The sequence below is a fragment of the Aquarana catesbeiana genome, linkage group LG08 (assembly GCF_042186555.1).
Source record: "Aquarana catesbeiana isolate 2022-GZ linkage group LG08, ASM4218655v1, whole genome shotgun sequence".
NCBI lineage: Eukaryota > Metazoa > Chordata > Amphibia > Anura > Ranidae > Aquarana > Aquarana catesbeiana.
Genome location: NC_133331.1, coordinates 116,786,313 through 116,806,955, shown reverse-complemented (window position 1 = coordinate 116,806,955; position 20,643 = coordinate 116,786,313). Strand labels below are relative to the sequence as shown.

At 40.2% G+C, this 20,643-nt stretch overlaps 1 protein-coding gene across 1 annotated transcript in view; it reads left to right on the top strand.

The window, feature by feature from the left end:
* The window catches only part of PCDH15 (protocadherin related 15), a 2,079,434-nt gene that overhangs the window by 1,849,409 nt on the left and 209,382 nt on the right, over nucleotides 1-20,643 (top strand). Inside the window, exon 28 of the mRNA XM_073596339.1 lies at nucleotides 18,625-18,840. Within this exon, the coding sequence (XP_073452440.1) occupies nucleotides 18,625-18,840 (216 nt within the window). The remainder of the gene's footprint in view (nucleotides 1-18,624; nucleotides 18,841-20,643) is intronic.

The window sequence follows — 20,643 nt, the reverse complement described above, 5'->3', positions numbered from 1 at the left end:
CGTCAGCTGCCCACTATCAGGCGGTAATCACCTCGATATCTATAGACACCCACTGCATACCTGCTCCTGAAGAGTGGCGGTCGCCACGAAACGCGTTGAGCCAATAGATGCCCCCCTTGTCTACACTACATTAGTATCATTCTATTACCGTATATATACCAATTGGACTGTACAACACATTCTAGTTATAATTACTTACTATGGAGAAACACTTCAGTGAATCTGGCTATCTACAGTTTGTATCAATATGAGCCAATCATGTTGTTCTATTATGGAAGTGTGAGCTAATGCTTGCCCCCATATATTTAAAATTGCATTGTTGATTTATTCTACATATCAATTGGATTTTACTTGCCTACCCAGCTTATAATACATTATTTTAGAGACCTGTCTTCTATGGAATTGCTATTTACAGTATGTACAAAATGAACTAACCATGTCATTAACTGTATTTTTGCTATACCCTATGTACAATTCAAGACCTGTCTCGTTATGAATAAGGGTTTTTACTGTTATTATGAACCATGTCAATATTATTTTTACTTTGGTTATAATTTATATATCAATAAATCTTTTAATGCTAATTGATGTTACGTTATGCTTCCATGCAATGTGTTTTGGTTCTGCTATATTGGTTACTTGCCACATTCATAGTTTTAAGTTGTTATCTCCTGGAGTGCATGTTTCATATAAAGTCCCGCCATTCCTTTTTCCTTTTTTTCAAAATTGTCACTATTTTTTTGTTTATAGCGCAAAAAAAAACCTCAGAGGTGATCAAATACCACCAAAAGAAAGCTCTATGGGGAAAAAAGGACGTGAATTTTGTTTGGGAGCCAGGTCGCACGACCGCGCAATTGTCAGTTAAAGCGACGCAGTGCCGAATCGCAAAAAGTGCTTTGGTCTTTGGCCAGCGGGCTTAAGTGGTTAAAGAGTTCATTGCGTTAAGCAGTGGTTTTGTGATTAAAGGGGTAAAAGATATGTAGTATATGGCTGAGAAGCCATCCAGGTCTGGGCTCTTGCCAGATTTCAGTGTTTTGATTGCCTGTAAAACTTTCATCTTATCAATGGGCTTGTCAATTTTATCAGCCTCGGAGGGAGATAGACTTTGTTCTAGATATTGCTGTATTATTTGTGGCCTATTCCCCTAAAGGGAGGCTGGTTTGTGGGGTGATGGTAAGTTATAAAGTTTAGAATAGAAGCTATGGAATTCCAACACTATTTGTTCTTTGACCTGTACCATTTGTTTTGAAGTGTCTTTCCTGCAAATACACAAAGGTCAGCCTCTGCTTCCTAAGGCTACGTAGAAGTTGTATTCTTTTTTCAGGTAAATTCAGCCCCCTGACATTATGTGAGATCTCGGTAGGGCGCCTGCCCAGAGAGGAATAGGGCATGTTGAGTGTGAGTTCAGATGGACTATTATGCAAAAAAAAGGAAAAAAAAGGGGGAATGGGATTAGTCCCACTATCCAAGTGGGTTAATAGTTAAGAAAGGGTATTTCATTAATGTGCCTCCTGGGTAAGGACACCAAGAGGTTCGATGTAAGATTTGGGCTGTGGGAGGTTATATAGCAACTATACTAATATTAGAAAGGTTAAGGTGAACAACAAGTGCCACAGTACCCACTTTTGGGGTGGTGGGAGGGACGTGCATGAGTAGATCAAGATCTAACCTAACAAGGGAGCAAATTCAATAAGGTCTACAAAAAGGGCTTCATTTTATCCCCTTGGCTCCTGTCATATAGTTCATTTGCAATTTTCTATGTATAAACAGCAACATGTGCCCCATAAGGGGGCATATCTCAGTTAGATATGCACAAAGAGAGAACAAGAACAGAACTCAGGCCTAAGCGACCTGATAGGTAACCGTGTGTTTGGGGCTCACTAAACATATCTATAAACCATAACATAACATATCAATGCCCCTGTTATTGCCCCCCATGAAATACCTTAGGGTTCTGGAAAAAGACATCAGTAAACCATCTTGATATAACATTAAGGTAACAACCTAGCGAGCATTATACCACTCCAGGGGTTAAATAGCTGGAGCAGAACCACTATAGCAGTATAAGCAGGTGTGGCATTAGAAGCAGTCAAAATTAGTCAAACCTCAAATAATATTTGCAGTCATAGGCATAGCAGGTACCATATAGCAAGGGGGCAGGAGTCACCTTTGGTTAATTTGAGGTATAGGCAATGTATAGGTAACCTTTTAGCCTGCAACCGTGTTGAGTCCTTCAGAATGGGTTCCCCACAGTGGGTGCAATGGTATTCCAATGGGGTAGTCATGGTTCTCTGTACATCCTGCAGCACAGGGGTTTGCAGAGGTTGGGAAGGTTAAAGAAAGGGTTCCAACATGAGGCAACCTTCAAGTAACAGGGAGATGGTGCATATATAGGAGGTTTCATCAAAAATGAGGTCAAGGTGCTGGGAGTAGTATTAAGTCATCTTACCAGTCATTGCTTCCAGTAGTGAGAAGGTTGTAACAAAGAAGTAAAAGGTTAATCAAAACTGCGCCCAAGTCAGTCGCATTCAGTATCCTTTCTCAAAGCTTTAGCCACCTTGGAGTGGGTTGGGTTGTGTTGGAAACCAGGTGGTTGTTGCTTGTGGTGCTTCCCCTTCTTAGAGGGCAGTTTGGGTGGCGTAGAATGAGGGGAGTCATGCCCATAGCAAGCCTGTGGTGGGTTGCGGAATTCCCTATACCAATCCGGTACATCAACCAATGGGATCTGTATGTTATCACAGAAGGTCTACAAATCATCAGGTGTGCGTAGGTAGAAGTGTTTGCCCTGTACAGAGACATTTAGAGCGAAAGGGAACTTCCATTCATATGGGATGCCCTGTTTACGTAATGCCTCCAGCAGGGGTCGCAGGACGCGACGGTTATTCAGTGTAAGCGGTGAAAGGTCCTCAAAATTATTGATTGTATTTCCATTAAAAGTAATGAGTTCATTTTGGTGGGCTTTTGCCATTATTTCTTCTTTCAGCTTAAAGTTAGGGAGACAACATACAATGTTCCGTGGAGGTGCTAGATCTGCCGGCCGAGCCCACAAAGCTCTGTGAGTCCTCTCAAATTCGATCTGCATGTCCACCTGGCATTCTAGCAGGTTGTTAAAGATTGAGTGCAGAGTGGAAATAATGCCGTATGGTTCCACTGTTTCAGGGACCCCCCGTATCCTAATGTGTCACCTCCCTCTATTGTCCAAGTCCTCTAAGTGGCGATTCATCTCTATTAGGTGGGATGAATGAGAGGCAGAGACCCTTTCTAGGCAGGTAAGGGCTCTATCTCTTCTGCCCCCTGCTTTCTCAGCCCCTTCTGACTTTTCAGAGAGGGAAAAATGTCAGACTTGAGCTCCGTGATTGCAGAGGAAAATGTATTGTTTATGTCAGCCGCTATGTTCATCATAGCAGCGAGAGTCAGAGGGTGATCAGGGGGTGCTGTATTCTTTACCACTTCCTTGTAAGCTGACTGGGAGTTCTCACTGTAGTCGTCCTCTCCATGAGGAAGCGCCATCTTGCCCGAGGCCTCTTGACGCCATGGCTGTGAATTAAAGATCTCCAGGATGCTGCGTGCCGGTATTGGTTACCAGAGTTGTAGCGGGTAACTCTCCTTATTTCACAGCAAGATAGTGTTGCCATTAAGCCTGTAGGAGCCGAGGGTGAAACTGAGCTCTTCTATCTTGCTGCCTTTCACTAACGTGAGGATCCCCACTGCCATAGCTACCACTGCTATACCCTGTTCTCGAATCTCTCCTCACTGCTGCATGGTCTCCTGACACCCCCTGCCACTCCAATTCCCTATCCCTGTCCTCAATTTCCCTTCTATAGCACTGATACCTCATGCTTTGCACAGTGTTGCCAGCTTCCCCTCCTCTCCCTCCAATGGTCAGCAGCTGTGGCTGCTGCTGGGGCACACAGGGGATTGGTTTCAGGATGGATAGGTCATATTTACTGGGCCCCTTCCTCTCCTGAAGGAACACAGTGAGTGTTTGGTACCGATTGCTCCTATGTTCATTCATAGCTGAAGCATAGTTGTTTACTAGTTTACTATGCTTTCAGTATGTGAATGAACAGGAAGCCTGTGTACAGAGTGTGTCCTGTTCATTTATCCATTCAGTGCAGAGAAGAGGATTGGGGACTCTGTGTCCTCAAATGCCTTCCTCTGTCTGTCTTCCCCCTGACAGGGCTTTTTCAAAATAAATAAAAATTGTAAAAAGAAAAACATTTCTCAATAAAAATAAAGCATAATGAAGGGCTCAATCACACAAGTGAACTACAGTGTACACCTGTACAAGGGCCAATAATATGTCTGCTAATAATGATTTTAGTGTATTTTTAGTGAAAATATTATTTTGATAAATGTTTGCGCAGCTATCAAGTAGCACTTTTTTAAATTCTACAGGTCATATGCTTTCACAAAATGTATGCTTTGGGGGGTCTTTTACAAACTTTGAAAGTTGTTTGAAAGCGGTTAGTGAAAATTAAAACCTCTATATTTTTAGAGCAATTTGTTTATCTACAGTTTTGCGTATCTTTGATTTTCACCATTTTGCAAAAAGGCACAATTAACATTTTTCTAATATTTGTTATTTTTTAACTCATTTATTAACACACAGTTTTGTCCTTCAGATTTAGTGAGAATTTAAAAGGATGTTTATAAGTTTTGTGTCTGCTAATAATGATTTCAGTGTGTTTTTAGCAAAAATATAATTTTGATAAATATTTGGGCAACTATCGCAGGATCTAAAGAATCAGTAACACCTTCTTTTTATTCTACCAGTCTTTTTCTTCCAGAAAATGTACAGTATGGGGGTCTTTTTCAAACTCTGACTGTAAAGGAGAAATAAAAATAAAAAAATGAAAAATAGTATAAATGATCTGGTCACCTGAGCTTAAAAGTAGAGTGCAGGGCCTGGCAGTGAACGGGTAAAAGAAAGTGAAAGAAAAAATAAAATAAACACAGTGATGTGCTTTACAAAGGTGCATTGTATTCTGCTAGCTTTGGGAGTTCAAAGCTGGTTGAGAGCAAAATACAATTAATGGGGGAGAGGGAAAGCCAGGGGAAGATCCTGGTCAGATGACTTGTTAAAGTCACAAAAACAGCTCTCCTCCAACCTCTGTCGGGCTCTGCAGGCTTCACACAGGGGCCCACAGTTTATGAATAGACCATAATATGCAGACTACATTGTTTCCTAGTGGAGTATAATAGAGAGTGGATATCTCTCTATTACACTCCATGGGTTCATGGGCTTTCAGTAGGCCACAGCAAAGAACTTAATGGAATATGGACACATTGATGGGTTGCTAAAAGCTAGGCGGAAGGAGGATGGCATTTTGAAAGCATAACTGTGCTAAAACAGTTATCTTTTGACTTTAAAAATATTTTATTGGTTTTCAACACGAAAAGGTAAACATATCACGATTCATAAAGGTAGTATAGATACATCATTCCCAGTCGGGCCCCTTGTGGGGCTACAGAACTTAACTGATAACATTTGTAATGTATATAACTCAGGTCTGTGATCAAACAGGATTGCCATTGTAAGTATAGACCCTATCCCTAAATGGGGATAACCCCAAATCTTAAAAAGACTGAGTGGAGGAGACATGAGAGAATCCACCGGCACCCCAAAAGGGAACACACTGTGACTGGCCGAATCTCCTCAAACCCCCCCAAACTCCCCCAGTAATTACAGTTATGAGTATATGGGATCATACAAGGGAGCAAATACCTTAGTCATATTCTTCCCTGGGGAAAATTTACCCTTTGGGGTCCCGACTGCCACTGAGACAAAAGAACTAACAACGTCTTGTAAAAGAATATACTAACAAATAAAAGAATTAGTAAAATTGGAAGGAGGAGGGAGAAGAAAGAAAGAAAGGGAAGGGTAGACGGAAGCCTGACCACGGGAGGGGACCCCACCATCCCAGAGATAATCCGGAGTGTTATGGTTGCACTCCTGGAATCAAGGAGATACCCATGAATTTTGCCCAAGGTTCCCAGATAGCTTCAAATTGCTCTTTGGTGTTGTTAAGGGTACTGGCGAGCTTCTCTTGGGCCATGATCCAGGAAATTTTGCGGTTAGCTGCCTTGAAGGACACCTTGGGTTGTTTCCAGGCCTTGGCAATGGTGAGCTTAGCACCGAGAAACATGAAATGAATTAATTTACGGGCAAGTTTTGGAGTTTTAGGCAAATTATCATTAAGGAGCACCAAGGCTGGGGTTTTCGGAATTTGGACTTCAGTGATTTTTCTGATCAGGTGAAAAATCCTGTTCCAGAATGGCCTCAGCCTTGGACATTCCCAAAAAATATGGGCCAAGGATCCCCTGAGTTGACAACCCCTATAACACCTGGGGTCTGCCGAGGGGAACATTTTGGCTAGTCTATCCGGGGAAAGATACCACCTTGTAATGACCTTTAAACTGGACTCTATCAAGGATATGTTGTTAATGCCCTTATAAGCCCTTACAGAGGCGACCCTCCATTTATCTAGGTCCCACTTTATGGACAAATCTGACTCCCACGCGAGCATGTATGGGGTCTTGGCGGTCTGATTAGAGAGTGACTGATAGATGATGGAGATTCCACCCCTCTGTTCTGTAGACCGACCGCACCATATTTCATATGGGGTGAATGTGTGGGATGATGATTTGACCTCCCCAATATGGGTGAGGAAATGTCTTATTTGATGAAATCTGAAACGTTCAGAGCAAGGCATCTCTAGTTGACTCACACAAAAAGCCTGAGTAATAGGCCCAACAGAAGTGAAGTAGTGTCCAATCCGATACATCCCCTTGTCCAACCACCAATGAAATGCTTTGATGTCAAGTCCCGGGGGAAAGTCAGGATTGTTAAAAATGTGTGCTAGGGGGTGGCAGTTGGAAGTTAAAGCCTGGATATTTCTTACTGTGTCCCATATTTTGAAGGCTTGAGAGAGAATTGGGGAAAGAATTGGGGGATGTTTTCTTGGGGGGACCCACAAGAGGAAGTCAATAGTGTAAGAGGGTACTGCCTGTCTCTCTATTTGAATCCAATCTGGTTTCTCAGCCTTCGCGTAAACTGTTGAGGTCTGGGCTAGCCTGGCAGCTTGGTAATACCAAAAGAGCTGAGGAAGACCCAATCCCCGTTGTGGTCTGGATAAGAATAAAGTGTTTTGCTGAAATCTGTGCCCCTTCCCTCCCCAAATGAATTTGACAATCTTTCTTTGAAAAGACATCAGGTGCTCTTTTATGATGTGTATTGGAAGGGCTCTGAAGAGGTAGAGGAGTCTAGGAAGCAAAGTCATCTTAACTGCATGAATTCTCCCTAACCAGGATATTCCCCCTTTAGCCCAGTTGCCTAAGTCCGCCTCAAGTTTACGGTATGTGTGAGGGAAGTTGGCAGAATACAGTAGTTCCGTTTTAGCTGTGAGCTTGATCCCCAAATAATCGATGTAGGAGTCACTCCATCTGAATTCAAAGGCACTCCGAAGGGATGTCATCATGTCTGGTTTAAGGGAGATGTTTAAGGCTGAAGATTTAGAGTAGTTTACTTTTAACCCTGAAATCCTTGAAAACTCCTTCAGGAGTCTGCACAGGTTTGGGAGGGAGGTGGTTGGGGACGTGATGAAGAGGAGCATATCGTCCGCAAACAACCCGCATTTGTGGACTTGGTCCCCGCATGACAACCCTTGAATGTTGGGATTAGATCTAATTGCTATTGCAAGAGTTTCAATCGCAATAGCGAAAATCAGAGGGGAGAGAGGACACCCCTGTCTAGTGCCACTTGCTATGGTCAGGGGTTTAGAGTATTGGCCTTGTAAACGTATCACCGCTTGTGGGGTGAAATACAGCGATCTAAGGGTCCCAATAAAATTGGGCCCGAATCCCCACTTCTCCAATAAGGAGAAAAGGTATGGCCATTCGATCGAGTCGAAGGCCTTGTGAAGGTCTAGCGAAAGGATCATTCCTTCCTGTTTCGGCCCACCTTCCCAGTTTGATTGGAGAATGGAAATGATATCTATCGCTCTCCTGATTTGGTCAGGTCCTTGTCTACCCGGGATAAAACCGACCTGATCCTTGTGCACATAAAGCTTGATGAATGAAGAGAGACGATTGGCTAGAATTTTTGTCAGAATTTTGAGGTCATTATTAATTAAAGATATGGGCCTGTAATTCTCAACTTCCTCATGATTTTTGTTGGGTTTGGGGATCACCGAGATAAATGCAGTGTTCAGTTGGGGGTCCAGAGGGAATCCTAACTTTTTGAAATTGAAAAATTTAGCCATGTATGGGACTAAAATTTCACTAAATTCTTTGTAGTAGGGGACCGAGAGACCATCTGGCCCTGGGGCTGAGCCGGACTTAAGTCCTTTAATTACCTCCCTGATCTCTTCAGCTGTAATGGCTCCCTCCATTAAGTCTTTGCATTCTTTGGAGAGGGAGGTTAGATGCAAGTTCTGCAGGAATGCATTGGTTAGGGGGCCCTTCTCAGTCTGGGGTGGATTATAGAGTTTGGCATAAAAATCGTGAAAGGCAGACATTATTTTGTTCGGATTAGCTGTTGGAGGTTGACCCGCTATCCTCAGTTTAGGGAAGGAAAGAGTGCGAAATTTAGGTGTGAGTTTTGAGGCTAACATCGAGCTGAATCTGTCTATGTGGCAGTAAAATTTGGCTCCACTCCATCTAAGGTTTTTCTCTGCTTTAGCCGTTAAAGCTAGATTCATCTCGAGTCTGGTTGCGTCTAGGTTACCCAAAAGAGCCCTAGACGGGTGTTTTTTGTGTTCAGCTTTTAGGGAAAGAAAAGATTTTTCGAGTCTTTGGATATCACGCAACAGCTCCTTTTTGGATTGGGTCGCTAGCCTGATTAGAACGCCTCGAATGGTTGCCTTATGGGCTGCCCAAAGGGTCTCTGGGGAAATGTTATCGATGTCATTTAGGAGAAAGTATTCTTTAATGGAGTTTGCTATCTCCTTGACATGGCTAGGGTCAGCGAGAAGGGACTCATTTAGTCGCCAAAAGAAGCCTCCTCTCCCAGAGAGAACATTTTTCAGGGTAAGGAGGACCAGAGAATGGTCAGATCATGCAGTGTCCAAAATTGCTGCCTTTTTTGACAGGGGAATGAGGCTTATCGGAATGAGTATGTGATCGATTCTAGCATACGATTGGTGGGGGGAGGAAAAGTGCATGTAATCCCTACAACTGGGGTTCAGTTCCCTCCAGATGTCTGCTAATCCCTGAGAATGGATTATTTTGGCGATTCTGGTGCCTAATTTCATGGGGCGTGTGAGCTGGTCTATGTGGGGGGCTTAGTTTTGTCTAAACCCTGATCAAACGCCACATTTGAATCTCCTCCCAGGATGACTTTGCCTTCCAAGAGCGGTTCTAGTGTTGTGAAGAGATCCTGGAAGAAGGTCGCTTGACCCTTGTTCGGGGCGTAGTAAGATATAATAGAGTATAGAACTCCTTCCAGGGTACCCTTCACCAGAATGAATCTGCCATCTGGATCTTTATAGTCAGATATATGTGAGAATTTGCTATTTTTGGAGAAGAGAATTGCCACCCCCTTCGTCTTATTAGGGGCATTCGCTAAATAAAAAGAAGGGTAGTGTGCATGAAGGAACTTGGGGGTGTAGCGGATCTGGAAATGCGTCTCTTGCAGAAGCACTACATCAATTCTTAGGGATTTATAATGATCAAGAGCTAGTCTCCTTTTCCTGGGAGAATTTAGGCCCTGTACGTTATGTGAGGCTATCTTGAGATCATTACCCGTCACATTCGAGTCAGTCATAAGAACAGAGTGGAGGGATGCCAATGATCAAGCAGCCACTTACCCATGGAAGTCTTCTACTTCTGGAATGGAACTTAATGTAGTAGAAATCTCCTGAGTCTGTTTTTGGGGTGTGTGGGGAACCCTCCCGTCGAAAGGCTAGAAAAAAGAAGAATAAGTGGGGGAAGAAAGTAGAGAAGGACAGACAGACATACAAAAACAAATATACAGACATGGGTTCCTTAGTAAGACCCTTGGGGCGTCGCGGATTAATATCCGTTATAACCCCACTATTCACCTTCAGACCGCCTAAAAGGATGACTGAAGTTCCCAATCCAAAGGACGCTATCGGTTCTTTGGAATTGAGTGGAGGCACAAGGGGTCCACCCCAGACCCTTGTTATGTCAAGTAAAATCCTAAAAATATACACACTGATGTGGAAAACAGAAATAAAGCAAAATCAGCTCCTTTTTCCCAGCTCTTGATGCTCGAGTAAATATGCAAAAACAAACTGAAACTGGTAAACAACTTCCCCCTCCCTCCAAAACCCCCCGCCCCCTATCTAGCCGGGGGAGAGGGAAATCCTAGAAAGCCCGGGCATCTAGGGGGGATGAAAAAGACCCTAAAAAGCAGATCTTATCTAAAAAAGGAAGTGATTTATGGTAAGCTCTACCAGATGGTGACCCCTGACTATACGGGGGTAGGACCTAATGCAAATGTCACAAGTAATCTAGTCCGAGAACAATTCTTCTGTATGAGAAAAACCCTGGTCTTCCAAGAGGAGCTTGTTTCCTGAGAAAATGATCTACTTCGGGTAGGCTTCAGAATCCGCTGACTGGCTCCAGGAAGGAGCAGATTGTAGATATGCTGGTAAGAGGTGGTTTCTCTCCTCCGCACTCAGAGAAGGTTTGCAGCGGATGATACTGAGGTGAAAAAATGTGTGGAAAAATGTATCCCTGGTTGTGGGATCTTCAAGTCCTTTGTTTGGTTTGGAGCTCCAGCTCCGTCAACTGGGGGGACAGCTGCCCCAAAAAACGTCCCTGATGGGACAAAAGATGAATTAGGTACGAGCCGACCCTTACAGTGGTCCACCGTCTTTGCTCTTCTTAGAAGGGCCCTTAAGCCAAAGGGGAGATACGGGGCTGCCTGGAGGAGGACGCTTAGTGGAACCTGAAGAAGATGTAGAAAAGTCCATTGGAGCCTCCTGGGATATTAACTTGAGGGAGAGAAACAGTCTTTCACCTTCTGGGAGACTGGCGAAGGAGTGGGTCCTGCCCTGAATGGTAAACTTTACAGCAAAAGGGAAGGACCAGCGGTATTTAATATCCCATTGAGAGAGGACCGTAAGAAGGGGTTTCAGCGTTCTGCGTCTTTGAATGGTTGAAGGAGCTAGATCAGCAAAAATCTGGATCTGATGCCCCTGGTATTGCAGCTTAGGGTTCTGACATGATTGTCACATGACCCCCTCCTTTACCGTGAAAAAGTGCGGTTTCACAAAAACAGTTATCTTTTAAGTATTGGTACCAGGTCTTAATTAGGGATCAGGTGGTATGAAGAGTCCTCTATACATTTTCATTTGTTTTTCGTGCCTGGTACTGGGTTCTTGGTACCAAAAGCCAATGACTTAACCAGATAAATCACATATTATCTCTTCATTCATTTACTGCAGTTTTCTCAAATCTGATAGGATGCCTTGGGTTTTCTGAATTGTGCACGTTGTTTGTTAGTGTTAGTTAGTTAGCTAGCAATATTTATATAAATATATATATATATATATAGATATAGATATATAGATATATATCTATATCTATATATATCTATATATCTATATCTATATATAGAGATATATATCTCTATATATAGATATATATAGATATATAGATATATATAAATATATATATCTATATATATATATCTATATAGATATATCTATATATAGATATATCTATCTTTTCAACTGTAAGTTCAACCTGGTTTTGTATGTACACGATAGGCCTCATGATGAAGGATCACCAGGTCTGGACATCACAGAGAAACCACTGAATGAAAACATCTGTGATTAACAGGAGACTACAAAGCCTACCACAGTATCATTGTTGATTATTAATGTTTTGTTATTGGGCCAACGTTGCAGCAAAAGAAGAACCAACCATCTGGCAAACCTTAGATAAATGACCTGTGCCGAATTCTTTATAATGCTTGTAAAACCTTAAGCCATTTTGAATGTCATTGAAAATAATGTATCAACTCTATTGTCTAGCCAAGTAACAAAAAAGCACAAGGGAACATATTTTGTTCTGCAAATAAAATGTCATGCAGACAGAGAACTATTTAAGGTCATTGTTAAATGTCATTTTAACTTTGCTCTACACCTTTTTGTAGAGGCAATGCACCTTTTACTTAAAAGGTATTTAATTGTAAATGTATGTTGAGGCCTTGCTCTCTAATGTTATATGTTTGCTTCTAGAGGAATTTATAACTATATTAAGTAGTGTTGTTAATCATAAGACTAATGAAAACATCAATGCAGGCAATATAATAGATGTAATGTGACATGTAAATCTAAAATAACACTTGTATTGTGTGCTTTTAGTCAGTAATGATACTGGTCACATGCTTTTGCACACTGCATGGGTATTAAGAAGGAAAGCATTGTAAATATGTTGAATTTGAGAATGGGGATGTGAGAATCTACCTTGGTATGATTCACGGTCAGTTTCATGAAACATCCTCAAAATTCAGAAAAACCTTTTCTTGAACCCTATTGAAGTTTATGATGGATGAACATTGATATTCAGTTTGTTCCTTTTGTGGGGCTAATAAACAAACTGCTGTCAAAATAAAGAGTCATAGGAAGCTGGGCCTTTCTATGATTGATATGTTCCCAGCATAACATACAGCAGGGAGAGGGCATTAGACTTTGAGGGGTACATTAAAGATGCACAAGCCATTTAAAGGGTAACTTCTTTAAAAAAATAAAAATAAAATAATAATGAATGCACTTTTTTTGCAGTTAAAAGGTGTGGATTTTTTTGTGGAGCCTGTAAAGCATTGCACCAGCGATCAGCAGATAACTAGTGCCATGCAGGTCTCCTGCAGATCTGTCACTGTATCTGTGTGCACGTATATTCTGTACCATCAAGCAGATGCACTGACAGGAAGAATCAATGAACTACCATGGTGCTCCACAGCACCATGGTAGTTCATTGAGAAATACAGGCCGACAGCCGCAAAGGATGTCAGGGCTTCTAGTTCATTCACACACACACACAGCTGTGTGAATGAATGACACGGATATGTGTGGGCAAAGCCCTGCACGGCCTCTCTTATTTAAAAACTGACAGCTAATACTGGAAACTTTTTGCCATACTGCTCTCACAGGGAGTGCAGGGACTGGGCATCGGCTGCAGCATTGGGAACATGTTACATGTTCCAATCTAAAAATGGGGGGAAAATGTAACATGTTCCCAAACGTGAACTTATCCTTTAAATTACAGGGTTGGGGGATGTTTTAAAGCTGTACATTGTGTTACAGAATAGCACAATGTTCACAAACAGCCTCAGAGAAGAGCACGGGAAGAGTGCTCATTAGTAATGCTGGCACATAACTGGCTGCTCTGTGCCTGGAAAGATGTACAGTAAATGTAAGAAGATGCTTTCAGCCAAATATCTGCTGATTGTGCTTTGACTGTATTGGTTTGCCACTTTGGGAAAAGCACCCTACCCACAGTGTGTTTACATGTTATCAATATCATGGCTATAAATAAGGTTTTTTTAACAAAATGCATCTGCTGCTGTAACTTACACCCTGTACCCCTTATAAATAAAGTACTTTTATTGGGAGGATGAGTTGCTGACTCTTCACCTTATACTCTCAAAAAATGGATCATGTATCATGTATGGCTAGCCTTACATTACAGTAAAAGTAACAAAACAAAGAAAATGAAGTTAGAGAATACAGCAATAAATATCAATGGAACACATTTACATGAAATCTCAACAAGACAAACCCTCAGCTGTAAAAAATAAGAATATATAAATAATAATTCCAGAGATGACTAAAAGAGACTAAAAGTGGTCCTGAGTATCATTAGAATGAGTTCTGATAAAATACCAGGAGGTCAAAGCAAAGCTCGGTTTGTGTAGATTATAGACTACCAATAAACAGAGTGACTTTTAATGAAATTAACTTTAGGACTTTCCAATACGCAATTGGTGCTTTATTTCCTGCACACCAGTGAGTTACATGCTACCATATAACTGTTACACCTCAGAGAGCTGCCTAAAACAGAATATTTATGTATTTAACTTGGGTTTCAATTGGATTAATCATTTAAACAAATGATCCAGCACCCCACGCTTTCCTGTACCTTACAAATTACTGCCTGTGTCTCTAGAAAAATTTACTTTACTTCCTAGCCCAGTGATTACGCAGAAGTGAAAAGATCTACAGTGGAGACACAGACAGCATTATATACTGTAAGTAAATCACTTTAAAACATGTAAAGATCCACAGTGATATGCTTATTGATATGGAAAAATATATGTTTCCAAAATTAAAATGCAACATTTTAATAGGAATGTGGGCAGCATATAGGCAGGTGCAGTCTACTTTCTCCACTGCCAGTGGCACTCTTCCACAGCGGCACTGCAGTTGGAGAGGAAGTCAAGTGGAAAATAGTTTCTCTATGGTTTCCTGGGTCACCAGGGAAGCATACAATTGTATGCTGCCACTTCATGTGACTCTGACAGCCTATTTAAGGCCTTGGCTCCCAGGTTTGGTTCAGGGAAAGTTTCCTGTTGAGGAGGGAAAGCTTAAGGCTCGCAAATTCTCTGGACACCTCCCTGTTTGGGCACAAGACGGCCAGGCCGCATTCTTCCTATCTCTACAAATGCTGTCAGTTTGGCTGCATTCCATTCCCTACACGTTGCTGGAACTGTGAGTGTTCCCAGTTGGACTGCCCTCCCACCAGGTTATTTGTGAACTGTCTTTGTATTATTTTAATACAAGTTCTTTCATTGCACTGTGGCTGAGTGTGTTATTCCTGCTGCACCACGATGCACTCCACCTATAAGCATAATGATAACTCAGTGGTTCTGCTTCTCTATTAGAAAGCTATTTTTAATATCGCAATAAGAAGAACATTTACAAGGGGTATTTTTATGCATTTCTAATATATTTGATTAAATTGCATAAAAATGTTTAATGTACATGATTACTGCTCAACCCTTTTTCTTACTGAGACTGTAATGTTTGTTTATGTATTGGTGGTACCAGTACCAGTCTGGCACCCCATTTTATTGGCCTTTGTATAGTCATACTAAATATTTAGTTGCATAATTTTGTACTGGAAGAGTATATTTTGGTGCTATCATGCCACTAGCTTGCAAAATATTGTAGTTTTAGTGTGTGATTAATTGCAGGATCTCACCAATAATAATTATAATATACACACTTATTACCTGTAAAAAAAAAAAAAACACAATGAATATATAACCTGTAAAGAAACGCAACAGCCAACTTCACATTCTATAGGTTTTGCAAAAAGACATTATAATGTGTTTTCGGTCCACCGTATATGCCAACAAATAACCAGTCAATTTTTGAGCATTAACAAGGTGTGTATCCACAAAAAGACTTCTCCAATTTTTTTTATTCCTTCAATAAATAAATCATTTACTGACATGTCACTTTCTACAGAGATGCAGTGCTATTTAAGGAAAATGACAGAACACTGTTTTTCTGTCTTTGCGTAACATAAAATTACCTTGAAGACTACTAGCGGCACAATGTTTTGGAATTAATAGATGTATTCAAACAAAGATAAATGCAACTATTTTTCTGAACAGAATTCTGTTAGTTTGCCCTTGAGCAGGAAATAACCTCAATTATTCAGTGTAAATACAAAGAAAGTCATGGGTCAAATCATTTATGCCAACTTTACAGAATTATACTCTGTTGAAAAAAACTAGCAATTGTTTTGTTCTGACTTTGAGTGCCTAAATAAATTAAAATAGTCCTAAGATTATTTCCTGAAGTATTAAGAGATTCTAATTCTAATGTACTAGCACTTTTTATGGTTACTTGAAGATAATAAGTCATATGAAATAAAAGTTGCTGACTGCCTTCTATATGGCTGTTAAGTCAGTCTAGATATGAGTTGCTGATCCCAAACATGAACAAAGATTAGGAGTTCTGATTTAATTTTTCAGCAACATGCTTCTTCCAGGTCAGTAAAAGTGTTAAAGTTAGAGGATTACCATGATAGACAACAAGTACTTTGAGAAGGGGTTCAGCTATTGAAATCTGCACATTTCTCACATGACAGGGTTTTTCTGTTGTAAATAAAGTTTGGGGGGAAAAAATGTTATTACCTTTTATTCACTGAAAAATACAGCTCTTGCAGGTGTAGGATACTAGTTACAGCTAAAGAACCAAAAAGGGCCCAGTGGGTGGCTCTTGTTAGTTATCAATTCTCCCCTCTTCCCCACTGTGGGACATTCTTTTTTTGTTTGTTTCACTTCATGCAATTTACTGGCTGGGTAGCAGTCTGGGATGTTGATTTTTCCACAGACCACCCCATTTATAGTATGCAGGCCCTTTTCCCTGGGAAGTTTGGCCAAGAGTATTCGGCCATTTTGGTTGAGGGTTTCTGCTCTCACTGAAGCCAGAAATGCCAGAAGGCATCAATGGCAGAAATGCTGCCAGATTCATCACCTACATGTGCAGCTTCACATTACCTCACTGGATCAGCTGAACTAAGGATGTTGCCAGGTCAAAGCTCCACATCAAGCTACCTATAATTCTGGGTGCTTTTCAGCTGCAGCAGCCAGGGCTATAATACCCCCTGTTGGAGGATCCTAACCTTACACTGTTACAGCTTTGAAGACATTGTTAACAAAGATTGGGAGTCAGGTCTGCAGGGCAGAGATCTTCTTGTTTGCCTCAAATGAAGTTTGGTGATCGGGATTTTTTTTACAATGCTGCAAACTAACACCAGTGGAACCCTTCTCATTTTTCGGTTACTCACTCCCAGCCTTGGATACTCTAGGGTGATCCTCATCCTTGGACTCCCCGGTGTCCATTTTGAAAGGTTTTGTAGTATGGGTAGAATGTGCTTTTTCACAGCCATGGTCAAATTAGAGGATTCCAAGGTCTTCTCAGGTAAAGAACACATTGTCAGCAGGTAAAGAGAAGTCCGGTACATGGTCAACCTCCTCAAGGAGTAAGGATGAAATGTTCGCATCAGCTCTAGGAGAATTGGTGTTGATGCAAATTAAGTCAGTCACAGATTGCGGATTTTATCTGATGCATCAGGTTTTTCCCTGACACTTATTTTTTGATGATTTTATCTATAAAGAGGTGGAAGCCATTGACATTTGTTTTGCTGTGCTTTTTGGTACATTACCCCTGTGAAGAGGAGTTTACTGAAAAGTGAGCATCTCCATCTATAGTGGATCCTTTAGTTTCTTGAATAAACAAGGCCACAGTTATACTGGAGAAAAATACTTCATTTAAAAATCCTACAGATTGGAAGGCAGAAGCAGTTACTACATCTATGTACACAATTTGTGCACAGATTGTTGCTGCATCTGGTTTAGAATCAACACTTGTTTTAAAAACCTTAACAGAGCAGGTAAAACTCTTACAAAAGTGTCTAATGAAATAACAAGTTTCACTGTTTATATAAATTTTGATGAGCAGCTGATACAGGGATGGTCACCATTATGATTACCTAGTATAGTGCGAAACGCATCAATATAATTTCTTTCCCCACTGTGATTTTTCATTTGTACTATATTTTGATGTATTAAAGTACACTAGGGGGTTGATTTACTAAAGGTAACTCCACTTTGCACTACAAGTGCACTTGGAAGTGCAGTCGCTGTAGATCTGAGGGGAAGATCTGAAATGAGGGGAAGCTCTGCTGATTTTATCATCCAATCATGTGCAAGCTAAAATGCTGTTTTTTATTTTCCTTGCATGTCCCCCTCAGATCTACAGCGACTGCAATTCCAAGTGCACTTTCAAAGTGGAATTGCCTTTAGTACATAACCCCCTAGGTGTGCCGCCATTCAAAGCATTTCTTAATTTACATGCAGCGATGCCTTAGATTATCTTACACTACTTTTATATACTGTATCTATTAGGCTTAAGGCAAAGAAGTTCCTAGGTTCAAAAATGCTCTGCTTTTTTTCAAGAGACATTCCAGGCAAAAGATAGATTTTTCAGGGTGCTGTTTACACTGGCCCCACACTATGCAAATTTTGCTACATGGGTAGCACTATTGCCACCCACCCACCTTAAATCCTTTTGAAGAAGCTGGATGGAAACTTGTTGGCTGAACAATGGCAACTGGTGTTGGCAACTGGTGCCAGCTGCCAAAATACCATATCCTCAGTGGGAGATTTGTCTAACTGCACTGTATAATGTGGATGGAGGGATCTGTTTGATTGAAAGCTGAACAAAAAAATATCTAACTGTGTATAGCTAACTTAAGTCACAATAAACATTTTTAGATGTTCCAGAGGGAAAAAAATCTTCACTTTTTGAGTTAATTTTGAGGCACTTGCCAGGGTTCAGAGGGGATCATCAAGCACCCTCTTACAGCCGCAGTGTGAATGTACTCTGACAAGGAAGGAAACAGGACAAAAGCTGCATGTGGCAAACAACCCTGTAGTCAGCTTTATTCAAGTGAAAGAAGAATTGAAACATTTTCATTTCTCTTTGTCTAAGGTACTTACAAATGCCAGTTTGAACCTCTTGTTGTTCTTTTAATGCAGAAAATGGTAGCATAACTAAGAAGGGAAACATAATTTTAGATTACATTAAAGAAAAAACAACAGTATCTTTATGTATGATTCTGTTCTCATTTCAGACTACAGATAAAGACACTGGAAACTACAGCAGTAACAGCTATAAACTAATTATACCAACCATTAAAGATGGTAAAGAAGGTTTTGTGATTGAATTCTATAGTGGTGTTATCAAAACAGCGATGCTCTTCAAGAACATGAGACGGTCTTATTTTAAATTTGAAGTGGTTGCAACAGATGATTATGGAAGAGGTTTAAGCAGCAAGGCAGATGTGATTGTAAGTACACTTGCAATATATCAGCAAGATTTTTTTTTACATTACTATCATGACAAATTAGGACCTATATGTGTGTTGAGCTGCACAAAGTTACACATGACAGTATACAGTATATGCCAACTCAGGGTTCATCTAACACAGATTACAGGTCTAATTGTATGTGCTCTGGGTCTAAATGTTTTCTTCAACTTCAAATAAAAAGTATTGGATGCACTTCTTTTGATGACCCATCAAAAGACATAACATTACACATTAGGGACAAACTTAATTTTGTAAGCTCATTGTTGATTTCTTCTTGAAATAATTGTAATTGAGGCCCCAAACCTAAAATAACTTAAAGAGACCCTGTCACCAAATTTCAGGTAGAAGCACAGAAAAATAAGCATTTTAAATGCTTACTTTCTTTACAATAAATGTTTCTTTTTCTTTTTTCATTCACTTGCAATGTGCTTTTTGAACGTTTGAATACTCTAGGAAGAGTCAATTCCCTAGAACCCCCATTCTACCAGCTCAACCAAAGTCAATAGGACATTGCTGCCTTTAATTTGACATATTTTCAAAACGAACTATAAATTAAGTACAGAGGGTTTAATGCAAATACATAAATTGAAAGTAATCACAATACCAGGGTTCAAATGTAAACCCCTTCTGCTGTCATTTCAAAATATGTTTGACAGCCCAAACATTAAAGTACAGGGTGATTTGGCATCCTGAAGCAAGCACATAATTATCCTAAAATGTTGTGTGAATCAATGAATAACATGATTATTTGTAATTACTTCTGCTGTACTTTTGCATCTTTCATACATCAAAAAAGTAAAACTGCATTTTACTAGAAACAAATTAACTTCTAAATATTTCAGCCCTTGGATTTGTCAAGCTGTTGCATGATTTGACCTCAAGTAATCATTTCTATGAGTCCCTGGAGTTTGAAAAAAATGAATCCAGTGTTAGGCTGTAATATAAAGAAAATCTAATGGCAGTACAAGTTTCAGATATTTTTCCATTTTAGAAACTTGCATGGATTAGGTGGCTATTTGTAAATCTTACATTGCCTTTCAAGACAAGAAACCTATTAATTCTTTTCATGACTGGAGCTTTCAGAATATCTTAGCTTTCAGGTTGAAAAGCAATTTTGTTTTCTAGCATGACAGCATATCATGTGTTACCTAAGTACGGGTGGCTTGTCAAAGCTATTGATCCTATTCCAAAGAATTGAGCTTGGCATTCTTGAAGTCCAGTTTCCTAGAGAGAGTTTGAAGTCATTCCTTATAAAGTAAAAAAAAAAAAACCCTTGGACTAAAAATTAAATGTTATTGCTTGTGTTCGCACTTGCAAGTAGAAAGAGTTTTGAGGAATTTCAAACAAACAAAATTTTTTCCACTCAGATGGACTAAGGAGCTAAAGAAGAGCTCTAAAAATATGTATTTAAAAGTTTCTCTCTGTAACTGGTGAAATACAAAGTGTTGTTTATCTTTAAAAAATGATTTTGTTGTATATTTTACTATCTGAAAAATAGAAACCATTTTTTTCTCAAATTTAATTTTTTATTGGCATTCAGGGGCTTTCCACAAACAAATCAGGAAGGGAAAATCATATTGATAGGACAGGCTACAGTTTTAAAACATGTACAACAAAACATTTCGCCTTGCTACTTTTTTTTTATAAAATGATGCAATACTGATTGGTCCATTTTTTAGCCAAATCCATTACTTTTTTTGAATTTCTCTTAACAAGGTCATACAGGGGTTAGTCTAGAAAATATATTAAATAATGTATGCCAGCTAATGATCCCCAAGTATT